General features: G+C 45.8%; 1 protein-coding gene across 1 annotated transcript in view; it reads left to right on the forward strand.

The window, feature by feature from the left end:
* The window catches only part of LOC147718170 (C-type lectin domain family 2 member L-like), a 206,187-nt gene that overhangs the window by 81,486 nt on the left and 111,186 nt on the right, over positions 1–13,515 (forward strand). Inside the window, exon 3 of the mRNA XM_086919266.1 lies at positions 9,716–9,874. Within this exon, the coding sequence (XP_086775392.1) occupies positions 9,716–9,874 (159 nt within the window). The remainder of the gene's footprint in view (positions 1–9,715; positions 9,875–13,515) is intronic.

Here is a 13,515-nt window from a genome sequence, read left to right on the forward strand (position 1 = left end):
GAAAGGGCAGAGTTTCCTGCGCCTGTCGCGGTCTTGTCGCGGACGGGCGCAGACGGGCTTGCCTTAGGCGCGCCTTCGGCGCGCAAACGGCGCTCCCGCTGCGCTCGTCCGCTGCGCTTCCTCCAGTGGCACATGTTTATGGTGTGGGGAGGCAGGGGGCGTGGCCAGCGAGGGGGCGTGGCCTCGTTGCACGCCGTCAATGGCGGCGGCCAGAGGGCGTTTGCACAGAGTGAAAGGGGGCACTGCTCGTAATCAGCAGGCTCCAGGGAAATGAAATTCACACACAAGGTAAATCTGTACACTCAAAGGGTTTTAAAAATTGTTAAAAACAGCTTAAAACAGGAAATGTAGCTCCCGGCTTTTCGCCTCAGGAGTAGGGATCTTTATGACAGCAGCGCTCGTATTCAGCGCTTATGTACTCGGCGGGGGGCGTGGCCAGCGAGGGGGCGTGACCTCGTTGCACGCCGTCAATGGCGGCGGCCAGAGGGCGTTTGCACAGAGTGAAAGGGGGCACTGCTCGTAATCAGCAGGCTCCAGGGAAATGAAATTCACACACAAGGTAAATCTGTACACTCAAAGGGTTTTAAAAATTATTAAAAACAGCTTAAAACAGGAAATGCAGCTCCCGGCTTTTCGCCTCAGGAGTAGGGATCTTTATGACAGCAGCGCTCGTATTCAGAGCTTATGTACTCGGCGGGGGGGCGTGGCCAGCGAGGGGGCGTGGCCTCGTTGCACGCCGTCAATGGCAGCGGCCAGAGGGCGTTTGCACAGAGTGAAAGGGGGCACTGCTCGTAATCAGCAGGCTCCAGGGAAATGAAATTCACACACAAGGTAAATCTGTACACTCAAAGGGTTTTAAAAATTGTTAAAAACAGCTTAAAACAGGAAATGCAGCTCCCGGCTTTTCGCCTCAGGAGTAGGGATCTTTATGACAGCAGCGCTCGTATTCAGCGCTTATGTACTCGGCGGGGGGGCGTGGCCAGCGAGGGGGGCGTGGCCTCGTTGCACGCCGTTAATGGCGGCGGCCAGAGGGCGTTTGCACAGAGTGAAAGGGGGCACTGCTCGTAATCAGCAGGCTCCAGGGAAATGAAATTCACACACAAGGTAAATCTGTACACTCAAAGGGTTTTAAAAATTGTTAAAAACAGCTTAAAACAGGAAATGCAGCTCCCGGCTTTTCGCCTCAGGAGTAGGGATCTTTATTGCACAATCCATATTTATATTAAAGCCACCACACAATATAACCAAAAACGACCACCCCACCAATTCGACTCTCAGCCATTCATACAACTTTGGATCATCTAAAACTGGGCCATATACTGAACATAGCGTAAGCAAGTTGTTTTCTATTAAACACAGAGTTATTGCCCATCTGCCATATTTATCTGAAATGGAACGTGAAAAATTTGCCATACCCCAGCGAGCAAATATAGCCACCCCCCTGTTCTTAACTTCCTGCTTGGACCATGAAATCAATTGGAACCCATCCAGCACGATCTTGCTTCTACTGGCTTCGATGTGGGTCTCCTGGAGGCAAATTATATCTGCCTTCAGGATTCGAACATCTTCTTTTATCCTTCACCCTTCGCTGGGTCATTTAATCTGCAAATATTAATAGTGGCAATTTTTTTTCTTTGTAATTATGTATTTATCTCTTTTTATGGTTTTTTACCGATAATAAAAGCTTTTGACTGACTGACTGAATAGTAGCTATCCTAACACACCCCATACATTATATAAAACATACACCAAGCAGTATAGCCATAACTTAGGGAGGAGAAAAAAAAGAGGAAAAACACATTTCAAAACTTCCCTTTTAGCTTCTGCTTGCCTTTCCCTTCGAGTGGATCCACCCTACCCCACCCGCCCACACCCATCACTAAGGCAAAAAAAGTCTCCAGACCCTTGTGATGCCTCCCACGTTAGTTCGTCCCAATTGCTCCCTGACCCGGCTGACATAAACACCTATTGAGCCAAGCCCTGTCACCCCCCCTTACCCACTGTCGAAGCCTCCAGCTGATGCACCAAATATCAAAGGAGGGATGACCCCCAAAATGGAAAAGAAGGGGCCCGACCTCCGGACCCTGGCCTATGTTTTTTCAAACACCGTACAAATTCATCTAATCACCATATATCTCCTTTAGATAATTCCCCGCCTGAATCTCAGAGGTAAATACCCTGACCCGCCCCTGATGTATAAGTTTTAGCCGACAAAGTCAAAGGGGAATCCCTGGAAATACAACTTTTTTACTCACTCTCTTAATATTATATATCACATACATCCAAAGAAGCCTAATTATAAATGCAAATATTAAATTTCCACACTAAAATGTAACGTTTACGATCTTCTTTATTTGATCATAAAATATGGAAGAAAAACGTTATCTTCCCTATGCAAATTAAAATCCTGAAAAGCTTCCTGAAAACATACATAATTAAAACATTATCAAGATAACAGTACATGACATTATAAACAAATATTCACAATATCTCATCGGGTATATACAGATTACATTAAAAACCAGGAAAAAACCTATTCGTTACAAAATAACAGTACATCAATTAATCACAATTTAAAACTTAGAGAAACCCTAATCATCACAAAATCACGGTACATTAGTTAAACAAAACCTCTTTCTATCAGTAGCTCCAGATATTCTTGCTACGCATTTACTTGATCCAAAAAAACCTTTCTATATTCAGTTGTAGGGGTTACAGGACCAATAATTTATGGATATCTGTTGTTCCCTGGGCTCTACTTGGATTCTATTTTCAAAACAGTGCGTCGACGCGTTTCGGTGTCAAAAACATGGATATCGTAACACCTTCTTCAGGACAGGACAAATCTTGGGGCCACCGTTTCCAACATTTAGGATATCCTTCTCTAATTGCTCCTCTCCTTCTTTTTAGAGAAATGCGGGGGAGGGGAGACCTCTTTGGGGTTAGTCTTCTAAGCTTTTCGCTGATGTGCTTCAGGTTCAAAGTCAATCTTTGTTGTAGAAAGCCCGAGTAGTACTTTTCCCTGGAGTTGTTCTCCTTCTTATGTTATTCGGGTTAAAATAGACCATAGACCTATATGAGTGGATCGTTAGTTCTATGTCTTTTCTATTTTCTTGTATATTCCAGGCTTCTGTATGTCGGGTCCTGGGGTTTACTTTTTTAGATAGGTCACGCTTCTCAACGAGGAATAAAGTGGTTTTGATACTCTCTCCACTGTTATGGTCCCCACTCTCCTTGAACTGGATATGTTCTGATAGATCGTGGGTCCGTGATTCTGCCTCGTTTTCTCTCCAGAGAAATCACAGTACATTAGTTTTTCCTGGTTTTTAATTTAATCTGTATATACCCGATGAAATATTGTGAATATTTGTTTATAATGTCATGTACTGTTATCTTGATAATGTTTTAATTATGTATGTTTTCAGGAAGCTTTTCTGAATTTTAATTTGCATTGGGAAGATAACGTTTTTCTTCCATGTTTTATGATTTATAAAGAAGATTGTAAACGTTACATTTTAGTGTGGGAATTTAATATTTGCATTTATAATTAGGCTTCTTTGGATGTATGTGATATATAATATATGAGAGAGTGAGTAAAAAAGTAGTATTTCCAGGGATTCCCCTTTGACTTTGTTGTCTACTGTACCCTGTTCCCTGGAACAAGTGGGGTCTTCTCTCTTTCCTCAACTAAGTTTTAGCCGAGCAGGGTTCATCAAATAGAATTCACAACCTAATTTCTGAAAAAGAGAGATCATCTGCCTCAAACGCCATGTCTCTCAACAGTTGTATGGCAGAAGTCAGATCCCACGAAAAAAGTCTGTCCTTCAGCTACTCTCTTAGCGTCTGGCTGGGCTTTCTCAAATATTGCTTGCCGCAATATGAAATTCCCCAAAAATATCAGGATTGCTCGTGGTTTTTGGTCCGGCCTGGAGTTGATCTTTGCCATTAAAGGTGTTAGGATCTGGGGCTAGTCCTCTCTCAGTGACCATGCACTGACATCACATGACCTGCTGGCAGTGGGATAAATGTTGGTCCTACCTTTATCTCGTTGCTTGATATTGCCATTGTATGGATTCTGGTATCCTGGTCTCCTGGTTGCTGTTTGCTGGAAGTTACCTGCTGTCCTGGATTCTTTTCCCCTCCTTCCTCACAGGCTCGTGAGATGAGTATTTTGTCCCTGCCTTGCTTCCCCCGGTTGGTTCTCCTTTCCCTTCTTTAGTTAGATAGTGGCACGTCCCGCTGATCACTTTCCCCATTCCCCCCCCCCCGTATTTTTCCCAGCGTTTGGTATAGGTTTTAAGCGTTCGGGGGCTCCCGTTCGCTGTTATTTGTTTTGTGTTCCGTGCCCTTTGTGGAGGTTGTGCAGAGAGGACGCATTGAGTTTACGAAGCGTTTAGCTTCATTTTCGCGTGTCCTCACCTAGATGCCACTTCACATCGTTGTAGGCGGAAGTGACGTTTCGGGTCATTCCGCGAAGGGCTTTTGCTGCCGAACGCTGGTTTCTCGGTGTTCCCGAGTGCTTCCTACCAGTCCCGTTCCCTTTTACCCTTATAAAGAAAATGAAGGGTTTTTTTCTGGCATAAGACGAAGTCTGTCATAAGTCCTTTTTCCCCCTCATTGTGTAACACGAAAACGAAGGGCACTGTACATATGAACTCCTGATGGGCTTTACGATTCGAGAGACGTAATCTTGAATCGGTGGACACGCTGGATCACGGTTTCCCAATTCCAGTGTGAAAGTTCTGGGAAAGCGGTCTTAAAGAGCCTAATCACAAAACCATGTATGGCCCCTTCTTCAACTTTCTCTTCTATACCCAGCAAGCGCAGATTGTTTTGACGCTGTTGATTCTCCGACTCCTCAGGTTTCCATAGAACGTCCATCATTCTGGCATCATTGGCAGATGTCTTTTGTTCAGTGCTCTCCACCCCAGTCTCCAGACCTAATACATGCTCCTCCAGCGCCGTTGTTCGAGCCGTAACTTGAGTAGAGGCGTTTGTAGTCTTCCTGATAGCGCCCTGGATTTTTTCTTGTGCTCTTTTATGCTCCTGGCGGGCCTCCATCTGCATAGCCTTAAGAGTTGCATAAATTAGAGACATTGAGGGAGGTGGCTCGTTCTTGGACCCTGAAGCATGGAGGTTCTCCTGGAATCCCATCCTCCCTCACCCCCATCGCCTCTTGGATTTGTATTCAAGTAGTCCCACTGGAGATGGGTGTTAGAATCGGAGTGGTTACTCTGATGCCGGGAGCTAGGATGCTTTTTCCCCTTAATACAACTGGAGGCTTGCCTAAGCGTATCCACAGTTGTGGGAGCGCTATCTGTGTCGCTGTTGTCTGCCGACCCATCTGCCTCTGAATTCTCCAGATCACTGCCCACCATGGAATCCGATTCCTCAGCCATCGAGAAAAAGTTCTTCCGGTCAGGAGTGCCGGGTATTTTATCCACTGCTTCTTGCAGCCCCTCGGGTATGGTATAGCAATCAGGATCCAGACTTAAGCTCTCCTCTGGCTGCCTCTCTGGCTGTATCACAGTGGATGGCTCTGGTTGTATCTCAGTAGCTGGCTCTGGTAATATTAGTACAGGCGACATCATAGTGACCTGGGTACACCCAGGATCTAACCCTGCTGACACATTGTTAGTCCTGGATACAACATTGCCCAGATTACCCACAGCCAGAGTAGTATTGCCAGGAATGGCTGTAATGCCAGGGATAGCAACAGTTGCCATAGTAGTAACAGTATCTAATATAGCTGCGGTGGAAACGGTAGAGGCAGTAGAGACAGCTCTTTTACTCCTTAGCTGAATAGGCGTTCGCTCGGGATTAAGCTTAGACTGGCAGCTCGGTTGCCCACTTACCGGCTTGCCAGTAAACATACCTGGAACCGTCAAGGTCTTTTTTTTAGTTCCCTCATCCAGTGAGACTTCCTCCATGCCGGGATTTCCACCACTCTCTGCAGTTTCTCTGTCCCGCTGCCTGGGAGCTGAGACTGTATCTAAACTCTTTACCAGCTCCTGTTTTTTTGAAACAACAATGTCCTTGAGACTTGCAGCCCCGTGCTTGGAAGCAACCCGGGGAGGCGCCATCTCGTTCCTGTAAGCGTGTTTCCCCAGCGGCTGTGCAGCGATCAGCACCGCCACTGATCCGACGCCCGACCCGCTCTGCTACTCAAAGCACGAAGGCAGAGTTCTGTCAGCGGAGCCGGCACAGACCAAGAGAGAGGATCATTCAAACAAAGGCTCAAGGTCTCGGCACAGGAAATCAGCACAGCTGCAGCCCAGCTTCCATCACGCAAAAAACGATCAGGTAAGGCTCCATAACAACATTCAATGAACAAGCCGGTCAGAGAGCAAACTCCGCGCAACTCACGCAGCCGCCATTAAGCCAGAAAGGGATTTTTTTCTTCGAGATAATACTTTCATTGATGTCACTGGCACATGAGTCTCTGGATCAACGCCTTGAGAGAACGCTGTTATGGGTGGATGAACCTATGTAGAGGGTACTTTCCCCCTTGAGGTAATGCATTCATTCAATCAATTAATCAATCAATCAAACATTTATTGAGCGCTGCAAATCACCCATGAGGGTCTAAAGGCATTAGAGCTGTTTGCTGATGCTGTTTGGAGGTTTCATTATTCAACCATCCAGGTCTTTAATCCTCTTCTGAATTGGTGCGTGAAATGATTCCTACAGAGAGCGTGTGTTCCTAGTCCAGTCTACTGGTGATGAGGGCCGTGTGACAGCCCTTCTCGTGTTTGCCGAGAGCCTCCCAAAGATCTTGTGATGCATGCGTAGGGTGTGGAAGCAGGCAGATAAGACTGTGTTGACTTTCTTCTTCATGGATAGCTTGCTTGCCAGGATGATGGAGAGGTTGTGGCTGTGGTCTGTTGGGGCGGGGGGGGGCGGTGTGCCAAGCTCCACGGCCCACCATGTATCGCTCTATGGTGAGGGGTTGTTCCCAAGCCTTCTTGTTTTTTCAGTTTTTTTCTATAGAATCTGCGAACACTGAGAGGATCAGCTGTATGTTGTCTACTTAGGAGATTATGTTGAGTCTGTGTGATCTGACGGTTGTGGCCTGGGAAGTCATGTAGGTGTTGAAAAGGGTCAGGCTGAGGGACGATCCTTGGGGTGCACCACAGATGATCTTCTTGCGCTCTTAGGTGAATGGTGGGAGGCAAAGCCTTTGGGTTCTCCTGGTGAGGTATGAGGCTATCCATTTGAGTCTGTTTCCTTGAAACCGGATGGGGTGCAGTCTGTTGATCAGGATGTGGTGGGAGAGGGTGTCAAACATGGTGGACAGTTCCTAGAGGATGAGGGCTGCCATTTCCTCATGGTCCTGGAGGGCACATATGCCATCTGTGGATGCAATCAGGGCCGTCTCAGTGCTGTCGTTAACTCAAAATCCAGATTGGGAGGGGTCAATGAGGTTGTGGTCTTCTAGGTGTTGAGCGAGTTGCAGGTTGATCACTTTTTCGAAGACCTAAGCTGGATAGGTGAGCAGAAATATGGGACATTAGTCCATCATTTTGACTAGGATGGCAGATGGTACACAAGCCTATGGATAGGGTACTTTACCCCTTGAGATAATGCAGTCATTGGCACATGAGCCTTTAGAGAAGGTACCTGATCCCTTGAGATAATGCTGTCATTGGTACTCGCGTCTAGGCATAGGGCGCGTAAACCCTTGAGATAATTCTGTCACTGGTAAGTGAGCACCAAGGATTAGTTGGTAATTCTTTGTGATAATAATGCCCATGGGACCGAGCATATGGTTAGGGTACATCGTCCCTAGAGATAATGTGGTCACTGGCACACAAGTCTAAGGAAGGGGTATGTGCCCCTTGAGATCATGCTGTCACTGGTAAGTGAGCACCTATGATTGGTTGGTAATCCTTTGTGATAATGATGCCCATGGCACCGAGCATATAGTCCCTTGAGATAATGTTGTCACTGGCACACAAGCCTATGGGAGGGGTATGTGACCCCTTCAGATCATGCTGTAATTGGCACCTGAGCCTATGGACAGGTTATGCAACCCCTAGACATAATGAAGTCATTGCTACTTGAGATTATGGAGAGGGTATATAACCTGTTGATATAATACTGTCACTGGCACACAAGATAATGCAGTCCTTGGCACGTGAGCCTACGGAGAGGGTATGCTACCCCTAGATATAATGCAGTAATTTCACTGGAGCCTATGGACAGGGTATGCAACCTTTTAAGATAATGCCAACACTGGCACACAAGCCAGTGGTACGGTACGTAACCCTTGAAATAATGCAGTCATTGGTACTTGAGCCCTTAACATAATGTGCAACTGCAACAAATGATGGACGGTATGCTGAATGATTCAAACATTCTCCCTCAGTAAAGATATGTGGGTTAAATCCATCGTTCTTTTGCCCACGACGCCACCCCAGTTTGGACCCAGCCATAAGCAAATCAGTCTTGAACCTGTGCCTCCCTGGACCGGAAAAATGTACCCTGGGACCGGTTTCAGGGTATGTCACCGGACTCACTGTGCCACTGGAATCAAGCTACCCTGGCTGATGAAGGCTGAAAGCCCGAAACCGGTCCAAGGATGCTTGTTTCCGGTCCGGGGAGGACCTGGCTTGGCAGTTCGGGCTGGACTGTTCCCATGAGGCACAGGTTCAGGGTTTATTTGCATATGGCCAGGTCTAAACTGGGGTGGCATGGTGAGCAAAAGAATGATGGATTTAACCCGGATCTCTTGACTGGGGTGAATGATCTGATTTGTTTAGCATTCCGTCCATCAATTCTGTGTCTTTTGCTTTCTCGCCCTAAGTCTTCCGGGTATGCCCAGTTGTAGGTCCTGAGCTCACTGTGCCACTGGAATGAAGCTATCCTGGCTGATGAGGGCTGAAAGCCCAAACCGGTCCTATGATGCTTGTTTCCGGTCTAGGGAGGACCTGGCTTGGCAGTTCGGGCTGGACTGTTCCCATGAGGCACAGGTTCAGGGCTAATTTGCATATGGCCAGGTCTAAAGTGGGGTGGCATGGTGAGCAAAAGAATGATATATTTAACCCAGATCTCTTGACTGGGGGTGAATGCTTTAATTTGTTCAGCATTCCGTCCATCAATTGTGTGTCTTTTCCTTAACATAAGGCAGGCATTGGCACACAAGCCTATGGAGGGGGTATGTAACCACTTCAGGTCATGCCTGCACTGGCACCTGAGCCTATGGATAGGGCACACATCCTGGTGATATAATGCAGTCACTAGGAAGTGAGCCTATCATTACGTCATGGACCTCTTTACGCTGCTCTCACTGCCAAATAAGTGTTTGGGTGTGGTATGTTAACCCAGGAGATGATAATGGCATTTTTGGGGTATTTGACCATCTTGCTGTTTTAACAAAAAGTGCTGTTATTATTTCAACAAAACAACTATTTTTTTAACGGAGCGCACAATGTTTCAGTGTTTAAATCTGATTTGCATTCTGTATTTACTCCCTCACCTCACCTTCTCTGAACTGTTTCATGTTTGTATATTGCAGTGATGATGCTACTGATGCAAACACACTGTGTATCTCCTCCTATGTGTTCTGTGGTCATTGGGTGTTTAGAGTGTGACAAACCTCTCAAGAGGTGGCTGAGCCTCTGGTGTGTGAGACGATGGAGGGTAATGGAGCTGAGCTGAAGCTGTGTTCCCCTCTCACTGCTCTGCTTTCTTTCTTTATGTTCTTCTCCTGCAGGATGGAGTCCTCCTCTGCCTCTGGTTCATGCTCCACAGATCGGTTCTCACGCGCCCCACTACTTGAGCTCCCCCTGCATGAAAGTGAACTGAGGGACTCTAAAGTGAGAGAGCAGCATGAAGAGCAGGAACAGCCCATCTTCAGTAAACAGGCACTGAGGTGAAGCAATGCATGGTTCTTTATTTCAAACATGAGACTGTATGACTGAGTAATTAAAAAGTTATTATTTGTTTCAATGCTGATGTGTTTATTTATTATGCCCTCCATTTATATTAAACAATTGACTTCATTTACACTGTGGCTTTGGTCCGGTGGGCTTAATTTGTTTATCCCTTAATTACAAATTCGCAGCAAAATATACACAAGGGAAACACCATTCTCACTGACGTGTTTAGTAAACCTAGTTCCCTTATAATATTGGGCAGCCGCATCAGTAACACCATGGCATAACATAACATAAGCATGGCATTTTGTGGAATGTTTCATGAGGTTTTAAATATTCCCCAGTGCATTTTCTCCATGTTTGTGTCCAGTGTGCCCATCAATGTAATTGTGTCTCCTGTTCTGTCCTCCCTAAGACTTCTAACACCATCCCAGGCAGGATGTGGGTCCTGTCGCCATCTGCTGCCACCCATTATTGTGGGCCAGCATTGCTTGTGTATTTGGCTTTTTTAATACTTTTTTAATTGCTTTTCAAACATTGGCAAAGCCAGAATGTTCTGAAATGGCCTTCTCATGTGCATGCTCATGTGAATGCCTCTCTATGGCAAAATCCTGTTCTTGGATAGTTCTCCACTAACTAATCTTTTCTAGATTCTCCTGGTTCAATCTTCCCCATCATTGAGGTGAGAGTTCCACAGTAATTAAAAATAAGTAGTGTAAAAGCATTGCATTGAAAAGAAGAACTTAAACAAGTGACATTAGTAACCAATTCACATCATTTTTAGAAAAGAATCAAACTCCAGCCAATCAGAGAACAGCTCTTGCCTCTACCATCCCCACAAGGGCCACCATACCACAGATTTCTAACTATACATAAATACTTCCATACTTTTACTACAAAAACCCTTACACACAGGGAGGCTAGGCTACTTGTTTGGTTGCAAAAAAATCCAGTGAAACTCTAGTTTCTGGTGAGGAGGAAGAGGAAATGGCATCACCTTTCAACAAGACTCTCAAGAGTGAGACAGGAGGAATAAAAAGGGTCTTCTGAAGAGCCATCAAAGTAGAAAAGTTAAAGATAAAAAAACAGTCTGGCAAGACACCCCTGGCTGTGAGGGATCCTTCACTCTGAATCTGTAATGAAAGCTAAGGTCTTATCAGAGCCTTTAACTCCTTCTCTTCATGATTCTGGTTCTTTGAGACCAAAAAAGTGTCTGTGGAGCCTCCATCGATGAAATTCACGTTGACAAAACCCTCACATAAATTGTCAAGGGTGACAGTAACAACTTCTTCCTTAACAGTGACAACTACAAACATTACATCTATGACTGTATTGGTATCGGCGACAGCATTTAGGGACCCTCTTGGATACCCAACTTTCTTGGTAACCCTTTTAAAGAAAGATTCTACAAGGATTAAATTGGCTATTAACAGGCTCGGCCTCCTAGCAACACATTTGAGCCACACAAATGTAGAGGCAATGATTAATGTTTTCCTGGCAAAATGTGTTTCATTAGCTTGTCAAGGGGGTCCAAAGTCACAAAAAAAGTCCCCTTTGGGTGGCTACAATCGCATCACTTTCATACTCAAATAAAAATATTCATCACCAAAACATAGATAAAGTTAACCACACAAATCTCAAACCTCAATATGGGTCAATTGAACATTGTATATTTTATTCTACATCCATTAAAAAACACGTTATAACACATATATTTAAAACACAGAATTAATTCTACAATAAAAAAGGCTATTTAAAAAATCATTCAAAGATCAGTACACAGTTCAAATTTGCAGAGAGAAAAACACATAATGACATTAAAAAGTTGTTATACAGAAAACTAACAATACAATATGGGAGAGCAAGCAAGAAAGTTATGTCTAGTTAAACAAGAACCACACCAATCTGACACGAATCACTTGTTATACATAGAGATAGCTTGTTCTCTTGTCATTAATTTAGTATAAGATTGTCCCCAAAGATCTAGAGTGGGCTTGTTCATCAAAGCATCGACACGTTTCGGAGGGTACTATTATTTAACCGCCAACTTCTCTAATAATTCGTATTTCTCAAGAAATGCTGGCACTGCCTTGTCAGCAGGGGTGGAATGGGACGCTTTCAAGGCTGTCCTTCGTGGCCACACCATCAAAACCACGTACGGCGCCCGAAAGTTACTGACCACAAGGCTTCACACTCATGAGTCAGAACTACTGAGGTGCGAGCAACACATCCCTACTGATTCTCGGGATGGTCCCTCTTTAGCTCAGGCCCGCCTTGCGTACAAGAGCGCAATGGAAGATCTCTGCATGCTGGACTATAAGACGTATTTAGCACGCAGACACAAGGAGGGAGACAAGGCAGGCAAGCAGATTGCGTAGCTACTAAGGTCTGATACCTCCTAAACTCTGTTCACTGCCATATACACCTCTGCCGGCACTCTTGGAAAGATGCAGGAAGCCATTAATCAGCCCTTTTATGAATATTACACCGTGCTGTACACAGCCTCAGCCATGCATGCCCCTACTTCCATTCAGGACTTCCTCATACAATTTCAACTTCCCCAGATCGCACCACCACCCTATCGCGGTAGCTGAGATAACGGAGGCAATTGGGCAGCTGGCGACTGCTAAGACACTGGGGACATACGGCTGAGTTTTACTCTACCTACTCTGCACAACTAACACCTTGATTAGCCAGTATGTATGTCGAAGCCTTTGAGAAAGATGCATTGCCGCCCACTCTGAGGAAGGCGACATTAGTTATCTTGCTGAAACCAGGCCGTGACCTGCTCCAAATGGCCTCATATCGCCCATTGTTGTGTTGAACGTCGACTACAAGATCCTTGGGAAATTACTGGTGAACAGGTTAATCACAGCAGTCCCGCTATTGGTTCAGGAAGACCAGAATGGCTTCAAACCAGGCCGAAACACTGGCCTGAACCTGCGTTGCATGTTTGCGCTGTTTGAATTGGCAAAGGGTGAGGCGGAGATACCTTCCTAAGACATCGAGAAGACATTTGACACTTTGAGCTGGGATTATCTGATAGCAGTGTTGAGAGGGTTTGGTATCCGTCCCAACTTCATACGGTGGATACGATTTCTGTACTACAACCCACAAGCTAGGGTAAGGATGGATCACACTTTCTCTCTGTCTTTTCCAATAGCGCTGTGTACTCGCCAAGGCTGCCCCCTGTTACCGATTCTCTTTGCCCTGGCCATGGAGCCATTGGCATGTAGACTGCGGCATTGGGTAATTGACTGGGGCCTGCATGTTGATCGGCGATGGCACATAGTGTCACAGTATGCGGCTGACACGTTAATCTATCCGCACAGCCAGACTGAGGTACTACAATTGAGAATGGACCTCTTAAATGAGCATACACAGGCCTCCGGACTCCGAGTTAACTGGTCTAAATCACTGGTGTTTCCAATGGCGCCTGTGTCGCTCTCCCAGAGACATGCAGCACCGAGCATACTGTTGACATGGGCGTTTGACACTTTTAAATACTTGGGAGTCCAGGTCTACCATTGGGGGCAGATACTATTGATGGCAACCTATGTCAGGCCATCACTAGGGACCGCTCAGCACTCCTGTTCTGGTTAGGCCTCCCCTTGTCCCCATGGGAAGGGTGGCTTTT

The sequence above is a fragment of the Lissotriton vulgaris genome, chromosome 4_2 (assembly GCF_964263255.1).
Source record: "Lissotriton vulgaris chromosome 4_2, aLisVul1.2, whole genome shotgun sequence".
NCBI lineage: Eukaryota > Metazoa > Chordata > Amphibia > Caudata > Salamandridae > Lissotriton > Lissotriton vulgaris.